Below are 14623 nucleotides of genomic sequence, written 5' to 3'. Positions count from 1 at the left end.
TCCTGGTTAGTCTCCGTAGGTGAGAGAAGCAGACTACACTATGAGCTGCCCTATGTTAGTGGCCTTCTTCCCCCCAAACTCCTTACCTGCCAGGCTGGTGTGAACCACTGGCAGCAAACCATGATGATGCACAAAAGTTGGAGCCTTGTGGGCTTATTGTTCAAAACTAAAATACTGCTCTGAGAGCGCAGCAATGCAAGCAATAGATGGTTCCGTGTTTTGACTTCCAGAAGCAGTTTAACTGCTGATCTCTGGAAGCAAGAACCTATCACCTCATTTTTTGTAAAGTGCCAGATATGTTGGTAGTGCTGCTACATAAATAACATGTCATATGCTGGCTTGTTGGCTAAACGATGTGGTGACTCAGCACTCTCTTTCCTCCTGACATGTAATGTGCCTGCCAAGATGAGTCAACATTTCTCCAGAGAGATTGTAAATGGAGATTGTTTTTCCTGGCTTGTAGTGAAACTGAGCACTTGTCTCCATTTGTATGCCTTGTGCCTTTGTTTTCATAAGTCAACCCCTAATATATTTTCTGCATATCCACATGCTTTCTTCCTACTTGGTTTTTCCTTTTTATGGGCACAGTATTTAAAATAAACAATTATATCCAGGCTCCCACATACCAAGTCAACAAGGCTCTTGGGGTGAATGGGCAGATATGTGCCCATTTTAAAAAAAATGACTAAGCAAAGAACTGACAGTTCTGGAAAAGAAGGAAGAAGGGCTGAATGGGCGGGTAAGTAGAAATTCAGCTAAAAATGGTTTCAAGAATGGGTGAGGAAACACTCCAGCTATGAAGTGGGGAGGAGGACAATGGCTGCAATAAAGGACACTGTGTCCTGTAATAAGCACTTGAATGAGTTTATATAGAATTACTCTTCTCAACAACTCCTTAATGAGTTAAGAAGCACTCCACTTCCTGGTTATTTTATTATCTGAAGTAAGGAGCTAAATCTATCAGTCAGAGCATGGGTTGAAGTGCATCAGTGCTTTACACAATAACAAAGTTTATGAACATATGCAGATACAGATTGTGAATTAAGATGTCCATTTACAAAGCAGTAACCTTTCTGCAATGGTCTTATAATTATGTGGTGAGCTGACTGACTACTGCGCCTGTCTATATGGCATTAAGAATCTCACCATACCTCTACAATCTAGAGATGTGATTTGGTGCAGGTGTGGGGTACAATTCACGGAAATGGACAGGCTGCAGATGTGGCTCTATGCCCCTTATGGTGAGCTCCTATAAGGCCATTTCTGTTTTGGAGAAGTAACTTTGAGAAGATTTACTTTGGCTGCAGATCGAAGCACAGCTTACTTGGAAGTAAGCTATTCTTTCAAAGCAAAGATGTTTAGGATCAAGCACAACCAATGCAAAAAACCGAAACCAATTTACCAGCCTCTTGAATTCTTCCTCAGTGAAGCCCATGCAATCACGAGCTATTTTGTAATCCGTGTTAACTGTGGAGTTGAAAATGAGTGGATCATCCGTGTTCAAGGAATAATTTGCTTCATCTTTCATAAACCTGAAAAAAGCAGAATTGAAAGAACATCAGGTTTTTTTTAAGAGTATAATTTGCATTTTCCTCATGGGGAAAAATATAGTGAAGCCTGTTTTCTATCCCACTTGTATTGAACCTCCTAGACAATTTCCATTAAACTACAGTCCAAACACCAAATATACTTTTTATTTATTTTTCACTGTACAGTCATACCTTGGGTTACAGACGCATTGGGTTGCGCGATTTCAGGTTGCGCATCGCACCGAACCCAGAAGTACTGGAACGGGTTACTTCCGGGTTTCGGCGCTTGCGCAGAAGCGCTAAATCGCGACCTGCGCATGCGCAGATGCGGTGCTGCGGGTTGTGAACGTGCTTCCCACACAGATCACATTCGCAACCCGAGCATCCACTGTACAATAATGTGACATGATACAACACATTTCAAGTAATCCGCAGAAAATATCACAGGGGGAGAAATCACTAAAAAATGTTTTATCATACATCAAATCATATTAAGTTTTCTCAGATCTTAAGAATAATATAAGATCCAATGTATATTGTTGAATATTTTCTTGTCATACTGTGTGTCAGGGAAGAGTTAGAGTTAGAAGATTCCAGTTTCCCAGAGGGAGAAAGCATTCCCTAAGGGGGGGAGGAGAGCAGTGAATTGAAGAGAAGAGAGCAACAGGGAGGGACCGGCTGTTCTCAGGAAAGGCAAGGGTTAAGTTCTAGCTCAGATTGGGAGGAGGGGAGATACAAGCCAGCTCTAGCCAGGAGGTTAGAAAAAAGAGCCGGAAAGCGAAGGAAAGGGCGCCTTCGCCATTTTGAGAGTGGCTGGTCATGGAGAAGCAGAGCTCAGAAGGTATCTGAAAGAAGTGACTCTGAGGAATAATATTTAAGAACCGTTTATAAGATTGTTTTGTTAATATGCAATAAAAAGTTATAAAAGAACAAGAAGCGTTTGTGTGGTGATCTGAAGAGGACAACGACCAGTCCTGACACTGTGTTACTTTTCTTTGTTATAGAAAAGACAAATTAGATAAAGTGCTAACTGAATGCTCTAGAAGGCAGACGGCTTTCTCAGAAGTGGCACCCTCCCTGTGGAACAGCCTTCCTTCAGATGCCAAGGAGATAAAGAACTACACAACTTTTAGAAGACTTCTGAAAGTAGCCCTGTATCAGGAAGTTTTAAATGCTTGATGTTTTATTATGTTGCTATATATGCTGTAAGCCACCCAGAGCAGCTGGGAAAACCCAGCCAGATGGGCAGTGTATAAATAATAAAATTATTATTATTATTAGATGGCAAACTGGGAGGCTTAAACCTCATGGCTCGCCTCAGTATTAGGATTTGAGCTGATAACTGGGTAGTGATTTTGATCCAATAAGTGAGAAGTAATGTCAGAATAATTAAATAAAAAAACAACCCCAAACCAAATCCTTACCTTATTAATGGATGCTTACTGAAGCTGGTTTGGCATGCACTAGTGAGGTGACTAGACCAAGGGCAGATCTGTATATTTATATAAAAAACAAAACAGAATCAGTACACATCCCCTTTAAAATACCTATGTTCATAACTCAGAAATGCTGGGCAGTGGCTGTCAGTGAAGGGAGAATATACTGAGCTGGATGGACTAATGGTCTGCCTTGATACAAGGCAGCTTCCTCTGTTAATATCAACTGCAGCTATTATCTGGTTCAAGTAACAGAGTTGGAGACTTGAAAGACATTCCATTACCTCAAAATGCATATTTTCTTTCAACAGCCGTTTATATAGACTTTCATCTTCCAAGACATGGTAGCCATGGCCAATTCGCTCTGCCTTTAGGATGTTGACTGCCTATAATGAAAGACAGGGGGTGGTGGGAAGGTAGAATCAACTTTTTGCTAATTAGGTTACTCTCGATTGCGCAGTTCACGATAACTACAGCCCACGGCATTGAAGTGAGAGCAGCTCTATAAATTGTTTTGAGCTATTACTCCTATTATATAAGGTATACTTATCACAATCTGCTGAAAGCTTACAGTGGTGCCTCGCAAGACGAACGCCTCGCAAAACGAAAAACTCGCAAGACAAAAGAGTTTTCCGTTTTTGAGTCGTTCCGCAAGACGAATTTCCCTATGGGCTTGCTTCACAAGAAGAAATCTCCGGGGACCTCTTTTAAATGCTGGCGGTGGGGAGCAAAGCCTTTTGCCCCCCTCCGTCCTTCAGAAGAGGTCCAGGAAGGCCGGCGGGGGCCGAAAGGCTTTGCTCCCCACCGCCAGCATTTTAAAAGCGGCCCGGGATAGCAGGGAAGCGCGCTGCGCTTTCCCGCTATCCCGGACCACTTTTAAAATGCTGGCCGTGGGGAGCAAAGACTTTCGCCCACCGCCAGCCTTCAGAAGAGGTCCTGGACCTCTTCTGAAGGCCGGCGGGGGGCAAAAGTCTTTGCTCCCTCCCGCCTGCCTTCCCGGGATAGCGTCTCCGCTGTCCCGGGGGCTTTTAAAATGCTGGCGGTCGGCAGCGAAGGCTTCGCTGCCGCCCGCCAGCATTTTAAAATCGCCCTGGGACAGCGGAAAAGTCTCCGCTGTCCCGGGGGCTTTTAAAATGCTGGCGGTCGGCAGCAAAGCCTTCCTGTCCCCGGAGCTTGTGGGGCGGGAGGTGGGGAGAAGGGCTTTTCTTCCCACCGCCAGCCTTCAGAACAGCCTTCTGAAGGCTGGCGGTGGGAAGAAAAGCCCTTGTCCCCCCCCCCAGCCTTCAGAAGAGGTCGGGGGACAGACTGTCCCCGGACCTGGTCTGAAGGCGGTTTCCATAGGAACGCATTGATTGATTTTCAATGCATTCCTATGGGAAACCGTGCTTCGCAAGACGAAAAACTCGCAAGAAGAAAAAACTTGCGGAACGAATTAATTTCGTCTTGCGAGGCACCACTGTATTTAGAAACACAGCCATACTATGTATGGCACAGACCTTCTGGAGACCCCCCAAAACCCTTGAATTGTAATACTAAAAAAGAGTGGGAGAGTATGGTTTAGTTTGTCATTACATGAACAAGCATTGGGCTCACACATTCCTTCCTCTCTTTATGATCTCCAATGCACTGTCTTTTGCAAATAGCAATAGTTTTCTATGCAGCTTGCACTCAAATCAGAATCAAATTTGAGAGATGGGTGGAAGACAGAAATTAAACACCTGGTATAACTTATCACTGCCTTGCCGTGGCAAAGGGGCTTGAATAACTCAGAGAAGCTATGAACTATGCCGAGCAGGGCACCCAAGATGAACAGGTCATAGTGGAGAGTTTTGACCAAACGTGATCCACCTGGAGGAGGAACCGGCAAGCCACTCCAGTATCCCTGCCAAGAAAACTCCATGGACAAAGACAACAGGCATATAAAAGTTATGGTATTCTCGAAGCTACCAGCATGAGTCTGTCCAAACTGTGGGAGGCAGTGGAGGACAGAAGTGCCTGGCGTGCTCTGGTCCATGGGGTCACAAAGAGTTGGACACGACTAAACGACTAAACAACAACAAATAACTTTTTTTGTTTTTTTACAGAAGTGGGTGCAGCTCTGTTTGCCTCTCCTGAATGGATTACTCCTGTGAAATTACACCACACAATGGTGGCTTTTTTTTAAAAAAAGGAACAGTTTATAACTGTTTTGATTTTTTGTAAGAATTAGATGAAACATACATGCATGTTTGCCCCTTGTGAGGAGACAAATCCCACCAAATCCCAGAAGGGTAGCTGCAGAAGTCTTCTTGCAAGGGCAGCTCTTACAGTTTGGGGTGTGTGTAACAAAAAAGAGAGGAATCATTTAGTCTCCCTTAGCATCCTGTGGTCTGAAAATTGCAGATAAGAGAGGTGGCTCTAGGTAAAAGTATCAAAATTGCACACAAATCGGTCTAGCAATTTTTGAACTAGGCACCTTTAAAGTTGAATGGAAGGGAGAAAGAACTAAATAGGATTCACTTTCCACCCTCAAGATGCTGGAAATGGAGAGTCTAGGTAAAATTGTTCCCTCTGGTTACAAACTTGACCTATCAGTCACAACAGAGCTCTCCTTTCTCCCTCTCCCCCATTGTTCAGATTGTACATTCTACAGTTTGCTGAATATTCAGTGTCAATTGTCAGCTTTTCCAATGACACAACATCCTTTTTTTTTTGTTCTGCAGTACAACTTCTTACCTCCTTGACAACCTTGGGTGGCCCAACCTCACCAGCATGAACAGTTCGATGAATGCCATATCTTTCAGCTTCCTGAATAAAAGGGAACACAAGGAAGAGAATAAAAACTGACTGGCAAATGCTAGAGATTCATAGAATTTCTCAAGGTAGCATTTGCTACCTTATCTTTCTTTGGCTGTAGTCTAAGCAGAGCTGCTAAAAACTGGAATATGCACAATAGAAAAATCTGCTTAAAATTGGTATTTCTCCCGAAGAGGAAAATTTTTTATTTTATTAAAATACATGTAAAACTAAAGATTGTCACTTTTTGCTTCACAACAATCATGATAAAATGTGTAGCAAAATACCACTTAATGCCAAAATAGGCTTCAAAGTGGTTTACAAAATATAAAAAACACAATGAAAAACACAATTACAGCATTGTTAAAATACACAATAAAACCATTCCATTAAAACATAAACATGTGGAATTAAACTATGCAAAAAAGCTCCTTGGAGATTAAAACAGGAGACTGCTTGAAAGTTCGTTGGCATGTCTTCAAATGCTGGTGGAATAACTTTATTGTAACCGAAGGTAACAATGATACCAAGATTTTTCAATAAGCCTAGCAGCAATACATTTCCTTCCCTATCTCCTTCCCACTTTTACATGTTATGGCACCATTCCTCCACTCTTTCCAGGCATGGTCTGTGCTTTAAATCTTCGTGTCTGAGCACACGCACACGCACACCCTCCGAGTTTTCCCTGCAGAAACCCACTCTTTAAATCTTAATGGGAGGAAACGGCAAAACATGGAAAACAGAGGAAGCTGTGCAGGTTGCAGGGCAGTGGGAAATGCTCAGACAAAGAGGTTTTAAGTGTGGATCTGTGCCTAGAAAGACTAGGGCAAAAGGTAAGCGTGGACAAGCTTTTAGTCTGGAGGAAAATGTATTTCTCACACCCCCAAGAGTCTTAAGTCTTTCACAGAAGAGCCTAGCATCAGTCGGTGGCACCCAAGAGTCCTTGGCTAAAACTGGTGGAGCACCTGTATACCCTCTAACCCTAAGTATAACTGTTCACATGGCTGATAAAAAAAAATCCAGCAAAAGCATATTAATTTATACCTGAGTGAATTTACAGAGAGGAGTAACTACACCAATCTTCTATTTGGAAAGCTTTAGCCAGACATTTCTTATCTCTAGTCTCAGTCTGTGACTGAAGGTTTGCTAGCAGTTGGGATTAGGTTCTCGTACCTGTAGACCAGTCCCATTTTAATAAAAAGATGTAGCAAGTTTTACATGAGTGCATGATAATAAAACCCTGGAATGGGAGTCTTATATGTTGTTCTTCTCAGATTGCATGTAAGGCAGGCACTGAGGGTTTTGAACTACCCAGCTCCCCCCAATCCTGTTCTTCTGGCTCCTTACTCATATCATCTGAACAAACCTCATAAGCCTTCCGATGATCTGGGCAGGTCTCAGCATTTATCAACTCATCGCCAGCTAAGTCTATAGCAACCACTGTATCATTCTTATACTTCTTACACAGTTCCACCACTTCCAGTGACCAGCCTGGAAAGAAAAGCACAACAATCTTGTAAGGATGCAATTGAGTTTCTGCAGCTGCCAATGACACACATACACCATGTATAGGAAAATATTTGTCACACAAAAACACCACTGTGTTTTCCAGAGTTTCCTTCCTTTGACAAGGCCTTCTGAGAAGATCAGGCAATTGTTGGTAAGGTAAAAAGGTGAAGGACCCCTGGACGGTTAAGTCCAGTCAAAGGTGACTATGGGGTTGCAGCGCTCATCTTGCTTTCAGGCCAAGGGAGCCGGCATTTGTCCACAGACAGCTTTCCAGGTCATGTGACCAGCATGACTAAACCGCTTTTGGCACAATGGAACACCGTAATGGAAGCCAGAGCGCATGGAAATGCCCACCTTGCTTTAATAGAGAACAATTAAAAAAACACACACCATGGTTCTATAGAAAGCACATTATGCAGGCCACTAAGCTATCCAGAATCAGAGAAAAATACAAATCCTAAAATGGCCTCCTGTGAAAAAAGTAAACTTGCAACAATAGCTATTTTTACAAAAGCTGTGAAGTCCAGAGGTCAGGAGTTCACAGAATGCCAAGCATCTTGTTAGGTGTGATTTAATTGGGTCAGCTGCCAGACAAAATAGAAAGCAGATGGGAAGATAAATATAAGCCTCTTCTAAAATACTGAGGACATCTTAATAGTGTGTGTATGGGGAGGAAGATTTGTGGTATAATTGCAAACATTGCTGGAAAGCAGTTTCTGCCAGAACCCTTTCCATTTCTTGGTTTTCAGCAACTCTAGTTATGATTTCATAGAAAACTGTAAGTTTGGCATGCAACCAAACTCAGCAAACACTCTGGATGCACCATGATTATTTTAAAAAATCTAGCATCCCATCAATTATTGCATTACTCTACTCACTCCTTCGTGCATGGACCACTATAATTTATGCATGGTTACAAGTCGGAGAAAAATGACATACTGTATTTCATTGATCCAAGCCAAGGGTTCCCAAACTGTGGTGTGTGGACCATGGTACAGTAGTCCAAACTTCATTCAGACAGTCCATGAAATGTCTGGATTTTTGGTTGAAGACAGTTGAAGATGGGAGATGGCACACCCATCACATTAAAATTTCACACTGATTTTTAACTCTATATTTATTGTGTCTTTTATTTCTTATATATTGTATTTTCTTGTATTATTCTATGGAATTCAAACTGAAATACAATAAACAGGGTGCACCCAGGGTGTTAGCTGAGTTTGTTTGAATGCAACGCAGACAATTTTTAAGAAATAAAAATATAACTGGTTTCCCTAAAAGCCAATTAATGGGAAGTGTTCTGACAGAAGCTGTTTTCAAGCACTGTTTACAGGTATACTGCTTTCATTCTCTCTCTCTCACACACACCCAACTTCAAAAAGCAATACCAACAAACTTTTTTTCTTTTTTACAACTGAAGAGGTCCAAGTAATTGCTATATTAGTGAATCAAATGAAGTTTTATTTAACTATTTTGCTTTTTATTGTACCACTTCCTAAGTGCTCTGGGTAGGCAACTGTTCAAGGAAAGCAAACCATTAAAACTAATCAGCTAATTAAAAAAACAGTATACAGTCACTCTAGATCTTTTCCACCTTTGTTATTTGGTTATTGAATACCAGCTGAAACAGGTAGGTATTGCATCGCTCACGCTTAGACAGACTTTAAGGCAATGGGAGGTTTACAGCCGTTTAACCCAACATGAACACCTCTTTGCATGTTATTTAACTTAGGCATAGAGGACAGTTGGTCTTCTATCTTAAACATCAACTTCAAAGGTCCATACAGCGAAATATGTCTGCTGTTGTCTAATCTAAACAGCTTCCATGCTTTCTTACGCTGAAGCGCTATCCCTGCATTAAGGTCATGTATATCAGAGTGTTTGAAAGAACAAGGGGAAGGATATCTCATTATCTAATCTGTAATTGCAAAGGTTCTTTTCATTATTGCCCTGGGCCAACCGCAAGGAAAATAAAGGAGCAGTGAGTTCAAATATTTTCTTCAGGCAATAGTTAACTTATAATTGAGACTTGACTATTTAGGTTAGACTTTATTGGAGAAGACCTCCTCAAGAAGATTATTTCAGGAGATACTCACAACTGCTTCCTATTATTTATTTTTTTACATTTGTTAGTCAATTTCCTCTAGACATGCTTGTTACTACATAATTCCATAGATGGTTTGAAAGCTGTATTATTGCTCATTGCTCAACTACAGTTCTGAGTAAGCACAGGGTTAGCACAGAAGTCACAATGGAGTTAGTTATGCAAGTGACTATATCTGTACTGCAGATTATCTTGGCCCTGAACTTGAGTCATTCCAACCACAATGCCAATCATAATATCAGAGCTGTCAGATTTCCACACACTAACAGGAAAGTGTGACCCTTTCCTTATAAAGCAGTGGATTAACTCTGTCCTGACAAGTCTCAGTATAAATGCCAATACATTTTCAGAAGCTTAATATGGAAATCACTTAAACAATAACCATAGCAGTCAATTCTGTGACTTCCAGCTGTGAGCTAAGAGGAAGGCACGTTTGGCAAATCCTCACTGTGATCAACTCCCACCTGGAAACCTATGTCCTGACTATGGAAGGATGTGCGGATCCAGAATTGGCCTCAACAGTCCCTTATGGACACACTGTTAAGACCATATTCATGGAAGACAATCCTACTCGGCTGCGAGTGATCACCAAAGAAGAAGCAGCATCTGGTGAAGCAGCCAAAACACTTCAGGGTTCAATCCTGCCCATACCTGAGGTTCAGATGTGGAAGAGCAGAGGGAAGATCACCCTCCAGCAGATCCAGCCCTGCCAGTGATCCTGAGGAGGTTGCCTGGGTTTCTGGCTGGCTCTGCCATGTAAAACAATCCTGCTATCAGGAACAGTCAATTCCACAAATATCTCATCAACGGAACCTTCCATCATCATATTTGCCTTGTCTAAACTGAGCTTCAAATTTATTCATCCACAGCCATCCATCACCCATTACGGAGGTTGCACCTGGTTCAAATGAAAAGGAGAAATAGGGCAGTCCTACCCATTCTGGTGGTCTTCTGATGTTGTTAGACTACAACTCCCATCAGCCCCAGCCAACAGGGCCAGTGTTTCAAGGATAATGGGAGCTGTAATGTAACAACATTAGGAGGGGACCAGGTTGTGGAAAACTGAAACAGAGTGGGTACTATGGTACACTCCACTTACTGTATTTTTCTGTGTATAAGACTATATTTCCCCCCAATTTTTTTAAGTTTAAAATTGGGGTTCGTCTTATACACGGAATGTTGCAACTAAATATATAAATAAATTTATTTATTAATTTTGGGCCCAAAAATAGGGGTTGTCTTATACATGGGAGCGTCTTATACACGGAAAAATATGGTACTTTACTTTTTTTATTAATTTATTAAAGTTGCAGTCACTTTATCTTGCCCAAAGCAACTTACAACCAAACAGACAATAACTCCACATAGAAACCAAGAAGAAAGAGAAAGACATTATAAACATCCCACCCACTTCTAAAAAGCCACAGGTAGTTAAAGCCCAAAGGCTTGGTTATAGAGGAACGTTTTTGCCTGGTACCTAAATAGATATAATGATGGCTCTTTATTAAGAACAGCTGTTTGTACTGCACAAAGCAAAGCACCTGTTTTTAGGCGTTCCAATTACAATATTATTTTAAAAAACAGATGTTTGCTAAAGATGATAGTACAGACAACAGCAGCTTATACCAAGAGGCTTGACTGATCTGAACTCCTGCCTGTTTGCAGCTTCCTTTCAACTTGCAGTCCAATTCTATGCAAAGTTAGGTATGCCATAGTCCACTCAAATGAATGGACTTAGGTGCACCTAAATATATAGGACTGGGCTGTAAAGAGGCTGTTCTAAGTTCCAGGCAATATTTTGAAATCAGCTCAGCATAATCTTTAATACCTGCCAAAGTTTCAAGGCATAGGCAAAGCTTCACTGACACTAACTTTAATTGACTGCTGCATTCACAAAACTCAAGACAGAAAATTCTCATTAGCTCGGCAATCTGTGATTAAGATGGTATGCGGACTTTTAATTTATTACATAACCATACTTCAGCAAAGAGCAGAGATAAGTTAGCATGTTGTTAACAATTAACTACCTACTGTGTAGTGCTCCAACACATTAAGGCAATTTGTTTCATCATTTAATAAAGATCAAACCTCACTGTAATCATTTCAGACACTTCAGCTACATTTAGCAGACATTAATATCCAACCTGCCATTTTCTCCAAAAATTCTGGCAACAAAAATCTTCGAAGATCAAAATATTTTTAGTCCAGAAAGCAGAACATGAGCTGAATCTACCCAGGGCAAGATTCAGGGGGTTGGACCAGATGATACTGAGGTCTCTTCCAACTCCGCAACTCTATGATCCAGCACTGCCTCACCTGGCCCTTCCTGGTGAACACAGCTCTGCCATCACTGGGAGGGCACAGTTGCCACTCTACATGCCACATATTCCACTGCTGCTAGCTTGTGAACTATAAACTCTATTTGAAATTAACGCAGGGGGCGCTGTGGGTTAAACCACAGAGCCTAGGACTTGCCGATCAGGTCAGCGGTTTGAATCCCCGCGACGGGGTGAGCTCCCATTGCTCAGTCCCTGCTTCTGCCAACCTAGCAGTTCGAAAGCATATCAAAGTGCAAGTAGAGAAATACGAACCGCTCCGGTGGGAAGGCAAACGGCGTTTCCATGCGCTGCTCTAGTTCGCCAGAAGCGGCTTAGTCATGCTGGCCACATGACCCGGAAGCTGTACGCCAGCTCCCACGGCCAATAAAGTGAGATGAGCGCCGCAACCCCAGAGTCGGTCATGACTGGACCTATTGGTCAGGGGTCCCTTTACCTTTTTATGAACTCGAAGAACCACATCTGCCTAAAATAGCGCAGAAGCATTTCTGTATTATACGTCCATATGCCCACAATTTAATAGCCCCAGGAGATGAAGTTTTAGATGTTTATTCAGAAATTTATTTATTTACAGACTGCACTTACATAAATACATATAAGTATTTACATTCTATCTTGTAAAACATCAGGCTGTTGACAGCTTTTAAAAGCAATCATTAAAATGACTGTCTACTCAAATGAACACACAAGCATTAAAGTATGACTGAGACTTCTTGCATGGATAAAATAAATGTTAAAAATGGGGGGGGGGCTTGCATATTATTTGCCTTAGGGATATTGTTAAGAATTAGATCAGCATATTGTTCTCAGTGGCTGAGAAGATGCCAGCAGGCAGGACCTGAGGGCAATAGTGCTCTCTCTTCTTACGTTCCAAGCATCTAGTATTCAGAAACAGACTGCCTCTAACCATGGAAGCAGAAAATAGCCATTGGCGCTAGTAGCCACTGATAGACTTACCCTTCATGAATTTGTCTAAATCCTCTTTTTAAAGCCATCCAAGTTGGAGGTCATCACCGCTTCCCATGGGAGTGCATTCCATAGCTGAATTATGCATACATTTGTATCTTTCTTTTCTACCCAGGAACTCAAGATTGTGTAGGTTTTCCTCCCCTTTTATTTTTGCAACAGTGCTGTGAGGTAGGCTAGGTTAAGTTAACATATGTACATAAGCAGTAGGTCTGGGTCAATAGAGAGGTAGCTGTATAAACAGCATATATGTGAAATTAATATCTGAGGGGAAAAATAGAAGGCCAACATAGAAAATACTAGGATGTAATAATTTGTTAATTGTGTCATTAGAACCATGCGCAGAAAGTGAATGAACGAAGGATGGCAAATAGAGAGAAAAGAACAACTGTGGAAGAAGTCTAAGATTACCAATACCAACCACAACAATTGCACTGTTAATTCATACTTGTCAAAAGTTCCCAACTAATTACTACATACCGTATTTTTCGCACGATTGGACGCACCGGACCATAGGGCGCACCTAGTTTTTTTGGGGGGAAATAAAGGGAAAAAAATTTCCCTTTATTTCCCCCCCCCAAAAGCAGGTCAGGGAAACCGAACCAGGTCGAGGAACAGCGGGATAGTGGCGCTGCGCCTCCCTGCTGTCCCCCGAGCTTGTGGGGCTGGCTGATGTCTGCCTGGCGCGAGGGGCGCTCTGCTTCAGGGCGCCCCACCCGCCGGGCGGCAGGCTGCTATCCGCAGCTTGGAGAGCCTTGCAGGGAACTCCTGCAGGGCTCCCCACCCTGGGGATGTCTGCCCGGCGCGAGGGGCGCTCTGATTCAGGGCGCCCCACCCGCCGGGCGGCAGGCTGCTATCCGCAGCTTGGGGAGCCTTGCAGGGAACTCCTGCAGGGCTCCCCACCCTGCGGATGTCTGCCCGGCGCGAGGGGCGCTCTGATTCAGGGCGCCCCACCCGCCGGGCGGCAGGCCGCTATCCGCAGCTTGGAGAGCCTTGCGGGGAACTCCTGCAGGGCTCCCCACCCTGCGGATGTCTGCCCGGCGCGAGGGGCGCTCTGATTCAGGGCGCCCCGCCCGCCGGGCGGCAGGCTGCTATCCGCAGCTTGGGGAGCCTTGCAGGGAACTCCTGCAGGGCTCCCCACCCTGCGGATGTCTGCCCGGCGCGAGGGGCGCTCTGATTCAGGGCGCCCCACCCGCCGGGCGGCAGGCTGCTATCCGCAGCTTGGAGAGCCTTGCAGGGAACTCCTGCAGGGCTCCCCACCCTGCGGATGTCTGCCCGGCACGAGGGGCGCTCTGATTCAGGGCGCCCCACCCACCGGGCGGCAGGCTGCTATCCGCAGCTTGGGGAGCCTTGCAGGGAACTCCTGCAGGGCTCCCCACCCTGCGGATGTGTTCCCGAAGCGCCGGGCGCTCTGCTTTCAGGGCGCCCGACGCTCCGGGAAGCAGGCTGCTATCCGCAGCCTAGACATCCCTGCGGGATCTCCCGCAGGGTTGCCTAGGCTGCGGATGAGTTCCCGAAGCGCCGGGCGCTCTGCTTTCAGGGCGCCCGACGCTCCGGGAAGCAGGCTGCTATCCGCAGCCTAGACACAGCTAGCGGAGTGCTAATCCCGAAGCTTGGGGCTGCGGAGCTCAGCGCGCCCCAAGCTTCTGGGTGCCGGCAAGGTCTAGACGGCTAGCGGAGACCTTGCCGGCACCCAGAAGCTTGGGGCGCGCTGAGCTCCGCACGCCCCAAGCTTCGGGATTAATGCAGCGCTCCGCTAGCCGTGGGAGAGCTGGGTCTCCCACTGCTAGCGGATAGCTTCCTGAAGCCTGGAGAGCGAGAGGGGTCGGTGCGCACCCACCCCTCTCACTTTCCAGGCTTCAGCGAAAGCCTGCATTCGCTCCATAGGACGCACACACATTTTCCCTTGCTTTTTAGGAGGGAAAAAGTGCGTCCTATGGTGCGAAAAATACGGTAATTAGCCCACTC

The 14623-nt window shown here is 44.2% G+C and overlaps 1 protein-coding gene across 1 annotated transcript in view; it reads right to left on the bottom strand.

Annotated features, from left to right (window-relative positions):
• The window catches only part of ADA (adenosine deaminase), a 33828-nt gene that overhangs the window by 4847 nt on the left and 14358 nt on the right, over positions 1-14623 (bottom strand). Inside the window, exons 6-10 of the mRNA XM_053394118.1 lie at positions 7107-7231; positions 5681-5752; positions 3250-3351; positions 2954-3021; positions 1403-1532 (exon numbers count right to left, since the gene is read on the bottom strand). Coding sequence (XP_053250093.1) covers positions 1403-1532; positions 2954-3021; positions 3250-3351; positions 5681-5752; positions 7107-7231 — 497 coding nt within the window. The remainder of the gene's footprint in view (positions 1-1402; positions 1533-2953; positions 3022-3249; positions 3352-5680; positions 5753-7106; positions 7232-14623) is intronic.

Source organism: Podarcis raffonei, chromosome 6 (genome assembly GCF_027172205.1).
Source record: "Podarcis raffonei isolate rPodRaf1 chromosome 6, rPodRaf1.pri, whole genome shotgun sequence".
Taxonomy (NCBI): domain Eukaryota; kingdom Metazoa; phylum Chordata; class Lepidosauria; order Squamata; family Lacertidae; genus Podarcis; species Podarcis raffonei.
This window is presented reverse-complemented; position numbering and strand designations above follow the sequence as displayed.